Source organism: Melozone crissalis, unplaced genomic scaffold, assembly GCF_028551555.1.
Source record: "Melozone crissalis strain CALT ecotype California unplaced genomic scaffold, PUWL_Pcris_2 ptg000156l_1, whole genome shotgun sequence".
NCBI lineage: Eukaryota > Metazoa > Chordata > Aves > Passeriformes > Passerellidae > Melozone > Melozone crissalis.
Window position 1 is genome coordinate 349600 of NW_026535927.1, and position 14951 is coordinate 364550.

A 14951-nucleotide genomic window follows, 5' to 3' on the forward strand; every position below is an offset into this window, starting at 1 on the left:
TCCTCATCATTTCTCTATTCTGGAGCTCAGTGAAACTGCAGAGAAATCCTGGAATGGTTTGGGTGGGACGGGACCTTAAGGAGATCCTGGAATGGTTTGGGTGGGAAGGGACCTTAAGGAAATCCTGGAATGGTTTGGGTGGGACGGGACCTTAAGGAAATCCTGGAATGGTTTGGGTGGGAAGGGACCTTAAGGAGATCCTGGAATGGTTTGGGTGGGACGGGACCTTAAGGAAATCCTGGAATGGTTTGGGTGGGAAGGGACCTTAAGGAGATCCTGGAATGGTTTGTGTGGGAAGGGACCTTAAGGAGATCCTGGAATGGTTTGGGTGGGAAGGGACCTTAAGGAGATCCTGGAATGGTTTGTGTGGGAAGGGACCTTAAGGAGATCCTGGAATGGTTTGGGTGGGAAGGGACCTTAAGGAAATCCTGGAATGGTTTGGGTGGGAAGGGACCTTAAGGAAATCCTGGAATGGTTTGGGTGGGAAGGGACCTTAAGGAAATCCTGGAATTGTTTGGGTGGGAAGGGACCTTAAGGAAATCCTGGAATGGTTTGGGTGGGAAGGGACCTTAAGGATCATCCACGGGCAGGGACACCTTCCACTGTCCCAGGTTGTTCCAAGCCCCATCCAGCCTGGCCTTGGAGACTTCCAGGGATCCAGGAGCAGCCAGAGCCCCTCTGGGCAGTGATGGTTTGATCCCAGGAATGGCTTTTCCAGGCTGGATTTGTTGTCCCTCCTAGGTCTACGATGGCACCAACAGCTCTGCCCGGCTGCTGGGCACCTTCAGCCGCTCGGAGCTGCTGGGCACCAGCATCAACAGCACCTCCAGCTCCATGTGGCTGGAGTTCATCACTGACCCTGCCAACACCAGCAAGGGCTTCGAGCTGCAGTTCTCCAGTGAGTTCCAATCCCACAGGTCAAGGTGTATTTTTGTGGTTTTGTGTTGCACATGAGCAAAGAGTCCTTTCTGGGGTGATCTTGTACCCAAAGTGGAGTTGGAGTGTGGGAGAGCACAGCATCCCAGGATTATTGAGGGTGGGAAAGCCCTCCAAGCCCACCCAGTCCAAGCTGTGCCTGATCCCCAGCTTGTCACTGAGTGCCACATGCAGCTGTTCCTTGGACACCTCCAGGGATGGGCACTCCAAACCTCCCTGGGCAGCCCCTTCCAACCCTTTCCATGCAGAAATTCCTGCTGGTGTCCAACCTGACCTCCCCTGGCACGGGTCAAGGCTGTTTCCTCTTCCCCTGTCCCTGTTCCCTGGGATCTGATCAAACTATTCCTGTCAAGCCTGTAGCGATCCCGAAATCCAGATCAAAACTCCAACATTAATTAAAACCCTTCTGATTTCCGAATGGCCCCTTTGCTCCCCAACAAATCATTGTAAGAAGAAAACCCCACCGTGGCTTTGTGTGAGACCCTCCTGGCTGTGAAATCCCTGCTGCCAACAGCTGCCCTTGCTCCCTGTGCAGGTTTTGAGCTCATCAAGTGCGAGGACCCCGGCGTGCCCCAGTTTGGGTACAAGGTGCACGACGAGGGACACTTTGCTGGCAGCTCAGTGTCCTTCAGCTGTGACCCTGGCTACACCCTGAGAGGCACCAGGGTGCTGGTGTGCCTGACTGGGGAGAGGAGAGCCTGGGACCGGCCCCTGCCGACCTGTGTGGGTGAGACACCTTCTCCTCCTTCTCCTTCTCCTTCTTCTCCTTATTCTCCTCCTCATTCTCCTCCTTATTCTCCTCCTCCTTCTCCTCCTCCTTCTCTTTCTTTTCCTCCTTTTTCTCCTCCTCCTCCTCCTCCTCCTTCTCTTCTCCTCCTCCTTCTCCTTCTCCTCCTTCTCCTCCTTCTCCTCTTTCTCCTCCTTCTCCTCTTTCTCCTCCTTCTCCTCCTCCTCCTCCTCCTCCTCCTTCCCCTTCTCCTTCCTCCTTCTCCAGGAGAGATTTCCTGGCATCCCACACCCTGAACATCCTTGGTCCCTGCTTTGCTGATCCACTGACATGAACTCTGCTGTTAATTGCATCTGCACTAATTGAGTTGTGTGTGGTGAGGGTCCTCGAGATGGAGACACCTCCTGCTCCTCCAGCACTCTCCAGACCGAGATTTGGATCACACACCCTGAACACCCTTGGTCCCACACCCTACCCTACAAAAAATGGTCCTACCCTGACCATTTTTTTGTCCTAGCTTTGCTGATCCATTGACATTAACTCTGCTATTAATTACTCCCATCTACGCTAATTAAGTTGTGGTGAGGATCCTCTGTGAGGCATCTCAAGGTGGAGACACCTCCTGCTCCTCCAAAACCTCCAGGAAATTCTTTCCTTGTGGATTCCATGAAATTATTTCCTTGTGGATTCCATGCCCTGACCACGCTTTGCTGATCCATTGACGTTAACTCTGCTGTTAATTGCATCTGCACTAATTAAGTTGTCTGTGGTGAGGGTCCTTGAGATGGAAAAACTTCCTGGAAGTGATTTCCTTGGATCCCACTCCCTGGCCACCTTCTGTCCCTGCTTTGCTCATCCATGTGACATTAACTCTCCTGTTAATTGCATCTGCACTAATTAAGTTGCGGTGAGGCTCCTCTGTGAGGCATCTCAAGATGGAGACACCTCCTGCACCTCCAGGAAATTGGATTCCCCACCCTGACCACCCTTTGCTGATCCATGGACATTAACTCTGCTGTTAATTGCCCATCTCCACTAATTAACGTGGTGAGGCTCCTGTATGAGACAGAGAGCACCTGAAGCAGCTCTAACATGAAACCCTCTGCCCTAAACCCACATTTGACAAGGGATTTTTGCTTCCTTGTGCTGTTCCAGCCTTGTCCTTTCACTCTGGACATGTTGAAGTGAGTGCCACCTCCTGATAGTGACACCAACGTGTGTCCTGTGTGACAGCTCAGAGCCAGTTTTATTTCAGAGCTGCCTGACACCTGATCCCATCCCCAGACATTTCAATTCCCTTTGCAGAGTTCCCTTTTCACCTGCAGCTCTTCCAAATTCCGCTTTGGGGTTCTGTGTGTTAAATGAATGGGGCTGATTGCTGATTCCCGTCCTGCCATGCCCAGGACATGGGGGAGTTGTTGGACACCGAGTCCCCTGGGAGATCTGCACACCCAGGGATGTGCTCAGCCCCTGGCACTCCGTGTTCCCTCTCCCAGGAGGCAGGGCCAGTCCTTGGCTGGGATTTCAGCCTCATTTATTGATGTAAAAAGATAAATCTCCGCCATTTGTGCGTTTTCTTAACCTTCAGCCTGTTTGCTCTTCGTGTGTTGGATATGAGGCCGTGTCTGAGCGTGTGGAAATTAAAAAGAAATGAAAGAAAACGGAAAAAAATGAAAATTACAGAATTTGAATGGATATGTTATGGAAATTACTCCAAATCCTCACATTCTTTGCAGTTCATTTACAGCGACATTTACAAGTTCTTTGGCTTCTTATCCTTCATTTTCTGATGAATCCAAGCAGAGGAGCAGAGCTCCTTCACCCCCACGTGTGGAGCAGGGAATCAGGATCCTGACAGGCTCTGCTTTTGCTCCCTGGAGATTCAGAAAGGTGCAGGGAAGCTTTGCCAGGTGTTCAGAAATTCAGAATAACTCTGATAACTCAGCTGAATTCAACAATTCCCTTCATCTTTGTAAGCTTTTAGAATCCCTGGAAAAAGCCAGGAATAATCTCTGTTGCAGGGTGAGCTTGTTGCCAAGCAAGAGCCACAGAAAGCCACAAATCTCCTCCCTAACCCCATAAATATTTTTGTTCCAGCTGAGTGTGGAGGGACAATCAGAGGAGAGACCTCGGGACGGATCCTTTCTCCAGGATACCCAACTCCCTACGACCACAACCTCAACTGCATCTGGACCATCGAGGCAGAGCCTGGGTGCACCATTGGGTGAGCTGGGCTCCTGTGGTTTGGCTTCTTTCCCACTTGGAGCTGGTTTTTTCAAAAAAATCCCCACGGATTTCTCGCAGAAACAAAGATCAAAAATTAAATAAAGCAAAGGAGGGAGAAGCTGAGGGACGAGCAGGGAGAAGTCACTGCGTTGGTTCCAGAATCAGGGAATGGTTTAGGATGGGATTGAGGATTTATGGGGTTTATTTCCCAGGTTGCTCAGAGCCCCCAGAGGCATCACTGCTCCTCTGTTTTCAGCCCTGGGTGGTGACACCAGACCATGTCCTGGTCCTGCCCATGGTGTTCCTGAGCTCAGACATCCCAGATGAGCTTTGGTGCCCATGGACAGCTTCCCACCCCTCTCCTTAATGGGATGCATCCAGAATCAAACCCTTTTTTCCACCAGATCAATGAGGAACATCCCAAAAGTGCTGAATGGCCACACAATCCTGGAATGGGGGTGTTGTAGGAAATCACAGGGAATGTCCCAGAATCCAGGGAATTCCTTCTCCCTGATCCTTCACTTCTGCCCCACCACCCCCTGAGTGATGTTTGCCAAACCCTTCAGGGCTGCCCTGGGTGTTCCCAGGGATTCCAGGCTGGCCAAAACCCACAAAAAAACTGGAATATTTGGGCAAGCCAAGCTTTGACTGAGTGGGATTTGAGGGGGAGAAATGCACCTTAAAAGTTCTGAATAACAACAACAATAATAATAATGATGATAATGATAAATAATAGTAGTAGTAGTAGTAGTAATAATAATAATAATAATAATAATAATAATAATAATAGTAGTAGTAATCCTCTCCCATCAGAGTTCCCAGTGCTTCTCAGCCATTCCTGGCTCACCCCAAGCCCATTGCTGTTCCATCCTGAATTCCTTCCCTCTCCATCCCATTTTCTCCTCCCTGCTGCCTCAGCACCCATCCCAGCACAGCCTGGCCCTCAGGGTGAGCTCTGTGCTGCTTTTAGCCCGTGGAGTTCTGCTGGAGGCAGGTTTGGCCTGGTGTTTTCACATTTTTATTTCATGCAGAAATTCCCTCCATTAGCGCTGCCCTTCAGAATGGCTCAATAATGGATGGGCTTGGGTGTGAGCAGAGGAGGAAAAGCACAGCAAAAACAGCTGAATCCCTGCACAGGCAGCTTCCACTCGAAATCTCCTCTATTTTTGTTCTCCTGGAAAAGGTTTTTATAGGACAGAGTAGAGAAGTCCCTTTTTCCCCCCTATCCAAAGGCTGCTTCAGCAACTTTGCTCTTGTAATCCCTAAAAGCATGAGCAGAGGTTTGGGATCAACCAAAGGCTTGGAAGAGGCCAGCAGTGAAAGGAGAAGGTTCTGGAAGGTGTCAGAGCCGCACACACCTGGTGACCCTGCCCTTCCCAGGGATCAGAGCTCCCTCTCCCTGCCCCTTTCATCTCCCAGCCCCAGCAGCAGCACAGCTGATCTCAGGGGAGTGGAGAGAGCACATTCCCAGCAACTTCATTTTTATGGTAATCCATTGGAAAAATAATCCTCTTCACGCATGATACAATTGCATAAAGCTCTCATTTATAACTTACATGAAAATTAATCACCAGAGCTTTTGGAATGAAGCTGTAGCTGCGCAGCACCAGGGGAAGGGCAGGGGGGGTGAGACAGCGAGAAAAATGAGTCTGCACCTCAGAGCCATGAAAGGGAAAGGGCTGCTCTTGCAGAGGGGGCTTGGAGTGCCTTGGTTGGGCTGGGGGTGAGGAGGAAGGTGGAGGAAAAGCAGGAGGTTGTGTGGAAAATGGATGGAAATTCCTTACCCAGCTGGGAGCAGAGGACACAGAGACATGGCAGAGTTGTGGTCAACCCCTGAGCCCAGTGTTGTGAAATTCCACTGATGTTGTTAATTCCCATTTTCATGGGTATTGACAGGTTCCACTTTGCAGAGTTTCATCTAAAAACAGCAGAGAAAATACCCAGAGCTGGAAGGGACCCACAGGGACCAAGGGTTGTTCACACTCAGGGTAGAGCTGGGCTCTCCTCTCTGCTCCTTGCTAAACTGGCAGAGCTTCCCCACTCTCACACTTATATTTACATAAATATAATCTCCCCAGTTTCTAATTTGGTTATTGGTTTTGTTTTGGGTTTGGTTTGGTTTGGGTGTTGATGTTTGGGGTTTTTTGTTTGGTTTCTTTTGTTTTGGTTTGTTGGTTTGGGTTTTTTTTGTTTGTTTTTTTGTTTGTTGGTTTGGGGTTTTTTGGGGTTTTTTGGGGGGTTTTTTTTTGGTGCTTGTTTGTTTGTTTGAGGTTCTTTTTGTTTGGTTTGGTTTGGTTTGGGTTTTTTTGTGGGATTTTTTGTTTGTTTTTTACTGCATTTCCATGCCTATAATTGAGAAATATTTGGGATTGTCAGAGTGCACGAATAAAATTCCTTTCCCCTCAGGAATAAAATTCCTTTCCCTCTGGAATAAAATTCCTTTCCCCTCAGGAATAGAATTCCTTTCCCCTCAGGAATAAAATTCCTTTCCCTCTGGAATAAAATTCCTTTCCCCTCAGGAATAGAATTCCTTTCCCCTCAGGAATAAAATTCCTTTCCCTCTGGAATAAAATTCCTTTCCCCTCAGGAATAGAATTCCTTTCCCCTCAGGAATGGAATTTCTTCTCCTTTCCCCTCATGAATCAAACTCCTTTCCCCTCAAGAATAAAATTCCTTTCCCTCAGGAATAGAATTCCTTTCCCCTCAGGAATACAATTTCTTTTCCCCTCAGGAATAAAACTCCTTTCCCCTCATGAATAAAACTCCTTTCCCCTCCATTGTCTGCTGCAGCAGGGGCTGTGCCTGGTCTCACACCTCAGGCTGAGGGAAAAGCTGAGATGTCAATGTGGAATAGCTGGATTTGCTCCAGAGAACTCCATATCTGATACCCCAGCAGATTCCAGCCTGATCACCTGGATCATCCAGGTGTTCTCCCCCTGAATTTGTTTTTTCTCAGATAAATGGGGTGGTTTAGGCAGCCCTGGAGCTGCTGGTGGCAGTTCCAGGGTGTCCCCCCAGCCCAGCTCAACCCCTGGCAGCCTCCCCCTGATCCCAAGGTCTCCAGGGATGAGTTTTTAGTTTTTCCCAGCAGTTCTGGCTCACTGGGCCCAGTTAAGGCTGGGAACAAACCTAATCACAGCAAGGCAGCCGTGGAGAACAGCTCTGCACCATCCATCCTGATTTTCCTCAGGCCTGGCTTTATTTCTCTTTGCTCAAGGTCTCTGCTTGGGAGATTTATGATTCAGCTCTTTTGGTTTCTCCCAGCTTCTCTGGGCATCATTTTGTTCCTGAGGATTTTGCAGTGGGGCTTTTTTCTTTTTTTTTTTTTTTTTCCTCCCCCTTTTTTTTATGTCTCTCCCCTGATTTATTTATGTTTGCCCCAGATAAATGGGAAAGCAGCCAAGTGAAAGCTTCCCTGTTTGCCTCTGTGGGCTGGCAGGGATTTCAGCACAGCACCTGATGGGTTTATTTTTTACAGAAGTTTTTTTTTCTGTTTCTAGGTTTCTGTCCCCGTTTCACACTGGGGTTGAGTTGCCCATGCTTGGCCTGATTTTGCTGTGCCAGAGGGAAAATGGGGCAGTGACAAACAGGGACAGGGAAATTCCTCCTGTCCAGGTGGGATTGGAGTGCAGGAGTGGATGGGATCAACTCCTGCTCCATCCCCAGGGAATGCTCACATTCCCAAGAGCTCCAGGAGGGTTTGGACAACACCCCCAAGGACAGGGTGGGATTTGGGGATGTCTGAAAAATCCCTTCACCAGGATTTCTTCTCCTGGGAAGCTGAGAAGCCTCAGAGAAAAATGAAAACAATAATTATCTGATTTGCTTCTCCTGTGTTTTGCTGCTTTGGAATGTAATTTAGAGATTGTTTATCCAACAGGTGATTGTTTCATTGGTTTTGTGTGAATTGTTTTAACTTAATAACCAATCACAGTCAGGCTGTGTCAGACTCTGGAAAGAGTCACGAGATTCATTTTTATCCTTTAGCCTTCTGTCTTTATCCTTTCTCTATTCTTTAGTGTAGTTTAGTATAATTTATATAATATATAGAACATAATATTTAGTAGTAATAATAATAATAATAATAATCTATAAGTAATATAATATAAATTATATTATATATATATAATATCAACATATGTAAATATATATAAATAATATCATGTAAATATAATATAATATAATATAATATAATATAATATAATATATAATGTAATATAATATAATATAATAATGATGTAACATAAAATTTAGTATAATTTGTATAATATAATAAAATAATCAATTAGCCTTCTAAAAACATGGAGTCAAATTCAAGACTCAAAAAATACCACAACAAACCTCACTCCAGGCCTGAATTCCAGATGAAACAACACATTCTGTGTGAGCCTGGCTGCCTGAATTTGGCACAAACCACACTCCAGGCCTGAATTTCGGGTGTTTTTTGCCCCTCAGGCTCCATTTCATGGTTTTCCACACCGAGGAGTTCCACGACGTGCTGCGGATCTGGGACGGGCCGGTGGAGAACGGGATCCTGCTGAAGGAGATGAGCGGCTCGGGGCTGCCTGGGGACATCCACAGCACCTTCAACTCCGTCATCCTGCAGTTCAACACCGACTTCTTCACCAGCAAGCAGGGCTTTGCCATCCAGTTCTCAGGTGGGATGGGCAGGGGTTCCTCAAAAACCTGACCAGACCCAGAGGGAAACCCCAACCAAACCTCAGCCCTGCAAACATATTAATTTCAATTATTTAGGGTGATATATTCCAATATTTATGGAATGTTCAGGTTTGTGCAGTTGTTTTGGAGTGATAAAAACAGGGAGTGGTTGGGTGAGTGATGATGTGACTTTGCCTGGACTGAGACACATTGAAACATCTTCCCAAGTTTGGGTTTTCTGTTTTTTCTTTCCATAACTTTCTGTCTAGGGTGTCTTGCTTGGCTGGGGGAACAAGGCAGCATTTTGGGGAGAATTTCTGCTGGGTTTCAGAGCTTTGGGATGACCCAGACAGAGGCAGAGCTTTGTGTTACGCAGCACAGCGGTGCCATCCTGGGGTTTTTTTGCCACATTTGTGTCTCATCCTGCCAGGAAGGACCAGCCTGGGCTGTTAACTTCCTTATCTCCAGCTGCACAGAAAGAGAGGGATTTCCTCTGGCTCTTTCAAGAGCAGCTTTCTCTAAACTGCCTGGCTGTAACAGACTCTCATCAACTTAGCAGGAAATAAGCTCCTGATCTGGAGCTGGGCTTTATTGACTGCTCCTGCTCAAAGCCTTTGTTCAGCAGGTGTGACTAAGCAGCCAGACCTGAGCTCAGACCTGTCCACTTTGGGATCTTGGGACCTTTAATGAGGTGGATAAGCTCACAAAACTCCTATTACTCCAGGATTTTCCCTGCTGGTAAATCCATGTGCTGTTGGCAGACCTTGAGCTCAGGCAGCAGCGAAGCTTTGCCTGTCCCCAGCTCAGGGGACATCTCAGACCTCAAAGAGAGGCAGCAACAAGTCTGGAAAGGAAACAAACACATTTCTGAAAGGTCAGGCTTGATGCTTCACAGATCTTGAGGCTAAATTTCTCTGGCACTCAGGGGAAAGCGTGAAGTGCTGGTGGCTGAGTTGATTTTGCAGCATGTGCCTTGGCACAGAACTCTCCAAAAGCACCGTGGAGGATCAGTGGGTGTCTGGCCTGATGGAGTAAACAGCCATGTGCACAATTCTACATCAAAGCTGCTCCCTGGGTGCTGCTCTTGAACTTGCTGGTCCCCAGAGCCTTTCCCAGCTGGAGTGGCAGATGCTCAGAGCAAAGGGAAAAGCACTTTTTGTGTGTCGGGGAACTTTGTGGGATGCTGAAGGAGGAGGGATGGGGAAACAAGGCATGGCCTGGATGTCTGGGTAAGGACAGAGCCTGAGGGCAGCCAGTGCTGCAGGCCTGGTGTTAAATAAACATTGATATTCAGGAGTGCTTTTAATTCCCTGCAGTGTCCACAGCCACATCCTGCAACGACCCAGGAATCCCCCAGAACGGGAGCCGGAGCGGGGACAGCCGGGAGGCCGGGGACTCCATCACCTTCCAGTGCAACCCCGGCTACAGCCTGCAAGGGGAGGCCCAGATCACCTGTGTGCAGATCCAGAACAGGTTCTTCTGGCAGCCTGACCCTCCCACCTGCACAGGTACACAAGGAAACAGACACAGATCTGTGACCTGAATCCATGGACACAAGGCCATGTCCTGGCACACGAACATAGATCCACGACCTGAATCCATGGACAGATCCATGTCCTGAATCCATGGACACAGGGCCATGTTCTGGGCCCAGGGACACAGATCCCTGTCCTGAATCCATGGACACAGATCCCTGTTCTGAGCCCATGGATGCAGATGCATGTTCTAAACCCATGGATGCAGATCTGTGACCTGGATCCATGGACACAGATCCATGATCTGAGCCCAGGGATGCAGATCCATTATCTGAGCACATGGACACAGATCTGTCATCTGAATCCATGGACACAGATCCATGATCTGTGCCCATGGATGCAGATCCATGTCCTGGGCACATGGACATAGATCCCTGTGCTTAATCTGTGGACACAGATGCTTGTTTTAACTCCGTGGACACAGATCCCTGTCTTGAGCCCATGGATACAGATCCATGTTTTAAACCCATGGACACAGATCCATGACCTGAATCCATGGACACAGATCCACGTCCTGAATTCATGGACACAAATCCATGTCCTGAACCCATATACACAGGTCCATGTTCTGAGCCCAGGGACACAGGTCCATGTTCTAAACCAATGGACACAGATCCACATCCTGAATTCATGGACACAGATCCATCCTGAACCCTGTTATAAAATTTCACTCCACACATCTTAAAAAATCAAGAAATATTTTTAAAAAAATATCCTTCAGGTCTCCACAGCTGTGATTAAAAATGCTGATTTTCTAATACTTCAAATTGTACTTCAAATTATACTTCAATTGTTTATAGTTTTTTTCCCAGCCAATTTTAATATGAAGTGACAAAGGATTTGGAGGAATAATCAGTGAAATATCAGTAACTGGGGGAGAGGCAGCCTAGTTGGAGCTAAACTGGGAAAACTCAGTGTTAAATTTAGGGCTGACTGGGGGTATTTAGCATTTCAGATGCGTTTTCCCCTCTTTGTGGCACCACTGTGAAACAATCCAGGCTGGGAGAGCCCCGGGAGGTTTGGGCCATTTGAAGTCTGCATCCCTCCCAGTCCCAGGCACCACTGGCTGGGTCCAGCTCCTGCTTCAAACCCTTTGGAGACTCTGGGTGGGATTTTCAAAGGAATCCGAGGGTGTTGAACACTTGTCTCCCTCAGGCTTTTCAAAAATGAGTCCTTAGATTTCAGTTTCTGCAGAGTTTTCCCCTGACGTTACAGTATGGGAGGGGAAGGCACCCTTGGGGTTAAAATTGGGATGAATGGGCACAGAAGAGATGCTGGTGTGTTCTTCCAAGGCATTTTTGGGGGGACTTTCAGCCAAATTTTCCATATCTGTACTGTGATTTCAGTAGAAGGATAACATTTCTCCATTTTTGGACTTGAAAAAGCTCTCTAACAGGTACTATGGCATTTCTAGACCAGCCCCACTGGGGTTTACCTGATATTTTTCCTGATATTTTTCTTTATCAAAGCTCACAGGACAATCCCACATGCTCACTCCTTCATGGAAAATGTTTCCAAGATTTATCCCATCATTTTTATCCCATCCCAGCTCATTTCCCACTCTGTAGCTGCTCTCAGACCTCCCCACAGGCTGTGCTCTCCCTGCTCTCATTCCATCCCAAATGTGGGAAGTTTGGTGGTTTCTCCAAGGTATTTTTGGGGGACTTTCAGCCAAATTTTCCATATCTGTGCTGTGGTTTCCTGGTGTGTCCCAGAAGGATGACATTTCTCCATTTTTGGACTTGAAAAAGCTCTCTAATCCCTACTATGGCATTTCTAGACAAGCCCCACTGGGTTTTACCTGATACTTTTCTTTATCAAATTCCACATGCTCATTCCTTCATGGAAAATGTTTCCAAGATTTATCCCATCATTTTTATCCCATCCCAGTTCATTTCCCACTCTTTATCTGCTCTCAGACCCCCTTCCTTTCACCCCAAATACGTGAGGGCCGATCTGGGAAACCTCCGAGCCCTCACAAAGAGCCTGCATAATAAAAAACTGACAGGAAAAATATCAGTCATGTTTTGCCACGGTGAGAAACACGAGCAGGCACTTTGAGCCTTAAAAAAGCAATAATTGATTTTTCAATCAGCTTGGCATTTAATGTGCTGGGAAGTGGAGTAAACACGACAGAGCCATTTAGGCCCAGACGTGTTTTCACCTCGTTACGGGCGAGCAGGCCTTGACAGGGACTTCCATAAATGCAGCAGGAAAGTGGAATTTCTCCCTCTCTCTCCCTCCTGGCTCTTCACTTATGGATTTTAGGAAGGTCCTGGTGGCATCCAGAGATCTCTTTGAGGTGTTTGACAGAGCCCTCACCTGGCAGAGCCACCACAACCTCATGTCCTACATGAGCCTCAGGGTCACTTCCCACTAAAATGCCCCACAAGGATTCTGTGCTGTCTCAATCCCCTCTGTCTATCACATCTCCTTTATTTTATTCCATTCCTGCTTCCCATTTGGTGCTTTGGAAGTCTGCGTGCTCTAAATTGTGAAAAACGCCAATCACTTGTTTTTGAAATTTTAAAAGTTTAATAGTAATAAAATGGTTATAAAAATAGTAATACAATTAGAATTAATTAACATTAATTCTATTCTATATAATAATTATTAATATTAATTAATAATAATTTGGACAAATTGAATTAGGAGAATATGAGACAATAAATACAAAGAGTTACAGACGGTCCGGGGACCTTTTCTGGGCAGCATGAGCCTGAAAAAGGACACAGTTAACAAACGATTAACCGTTAAAAAAAATAACCTGTTGCATATTCAAACACCTCATACATGATGCATAAATTCCATTCAAATACAGGATTCTGTCTGGGCAGTGTCAGCTTCTTCCTCTGAATCCTAACAGCACCTTTGAGGTGGGAAGAAGTTAGTTTCTTTTGATAAGAGGGCAATAAATTCTTTTTTTCTGAAAGATTTAGGTGTCCTGTGGCTGCTATCTCAATGCGAGTCCTTTCTTTAAAAAAGTATCCTACATAGCATAGTTTCTATTTTAACATTTTGTTATAACCTAAAACTATATTTAACACACTACTTAAGAGGATTAATCCAGCATTACTTCCTAACACAACACATATAACATTCATTTGAATATTTGCAAAAAGCCGATCATAAAATACGCATTTTTCACAAGAGGCTCACCCTTGGTGGTTTTCCTGCAGCTCCGTGTGGCGGGATCCTGACGGGCCCGGCTGGGGTGATCCTGTCCCCACAGTACCCAGAGCCATATCCCCCAGGGAAGGAGTGTGACTGGAAGCTGACAGTGTCCCCTGACTATGTCATTGCCCTGGTGTTCAGCGTGTGAGTACACAAGGGTTTGGTGCCATAGCCTTGGGGAGGGGACGCATGGTTTGGTGCCATGGCCACAGAGAGGGGAGGGAGGATCTGGGTGTGGATGTCTGAACTTTGGGAAGGAATCTGATGGAGCTGTCCCATGTCCCTGGATAATCTGTTCCCAGACATTTTTTGGGGAGGAGATCCTCTTATTCCAGCTGCAGTTCCTCTTTGATAGACAGAACATTGTCACATATTTTCTGGAAAAATCCAAAAATCCCTTTGGCCGGGATTCTTCTGAGAAGAATCAGAGAAAAAGGAAAACAATTCTTATCTGATTTGCTTCTCCTGTGTTTTGCTCACATGTGGAATGTGTTTGGAAATTGTTTACGCACAGGTGATTGTTTCATTGGATTCTGCTGTGAGTTGTTTTCACTCTTTGGCCAATTAGGGCCAAACTGTGTCAGGACTCTGGAGAGAGTCACGAGTTTTCATTATTATCTCTTTAACCTTCTATATTCTTTAGTGTAGTTTAGTTTGCATTCTTTAATATAATACAGTATCATAAAATAATAAATCAGCCTTCTGAGAACATGGAGTCAGATTCATCATTCCTTCCACCCCAGAAATAAATAGAACATGATGTGGCACAGCCCAGGAATCCCTGCAGCAGCTGCAGCTCTGAGACCAACCCCATCCCAACCCCTTGACTCCATCCCTACTCCTGGATCCCTCAGACATGGATAGAGGCAGGAATTTCCTCTGCCTGGCAGGATTTTGGAGCAGGAGCAGCCAGTCCCTGCCCCGGGTTTCCACATCCCAGAACATCAACGCGGAATTCTCCACTAATATGTCCTGACCCCAAGCTCTCCTCCTTTGCTTTTGCAGCTTCAGCCTGGAGCCTGGCTACGATTTCCTGCACATCTACGATGGGCCTGACTCCCTGAGCCCTCTGATTGGGAGTTTTTATGGCTCCCAGCTGCCAGAGAGGATCGAGAGCAGCAGCAACAGCCTTTTCCTGGCGTTCCGGAGCGACGCCTCCGTCAGCAACGCTGGCTTCGTCATCGAGTACACAGGTGAGGGCTGGGGGCTCAGCAGCTACCTGGGGCTTTCCCTCTGCTTATTCCCACATTATTCCACTTGTTGGAACAACTGGAGAGGCTCTAGGTGCTGTGGAAAACTCCTTCCAAGGGGAATTATTGTGTTTTGGCATCCCCAAAGCAGAGGGTGGAGAAAGGGAGGTGAAGAGGAGTGGAGTGAAACTGGAAAAGTGGTGCTCAAAAGTGTCCAAAATTTGTGCATCAAGACCCCACCAGCAGCTACCTGGGGCTTTCCCTCTACTTATTCCCAGATTATTCCACCTCTTTGGAACAAGGCTCTAGATGCTGTGGAAAGCTCCTTCCAGGGGGAATTCTGGTGTTTTGGCATCCCCAAAGCAGAGGGTGGAGAAAGGGAGGTGAAGAGGAAAGGAGTGAAACAGGAAAAGAGAAAAAGTGGTGCTCAAAGTGTCCCAAATTTGTACATCAAGACCCCACAGAGCCAGGAGAACCCAAGATTTCAGGATTTAAAGGTTGAGG

At 47.1% G+C, this 14951-nt stretch overlaps 1 protein-coding gene across 1 annotated transcript in view; it reads left to right on the forward strand.

Moving 5' to 3' along the window:
- The window catches only part of LOC128948757 (CUB and sushi domain-containing protein 2-like), a 142434-nt gene that overhangs the window by 69825 nt on the left and 57658 nt on the right, over positions 1–14951 (forward strand). The window contains exons 19-25 of the mRNA XM_054293519.1: positions 742–898; positions 1472–1663; positions 3761–3887; positions 8345–8547; positions 9865–10056; positions 13263–13401; positions 14263–14450. Coding sequence (XP_054149494.1) covers positions 742–898; positions 1472–1663; positions 3761–3887; positions 8345–8547; positions 9865–10056; positions 13263–13401; positions 14263–14450 — 1198 coding nt within the window. The remainder of the gene's footprint in view (positions 1–741; positions 899–1471; positions 1664–3760; positions 3888–8344; positions 8548–9864; positions 10057–13262; positions 13402–14262; positions 14451–14951) is intronic.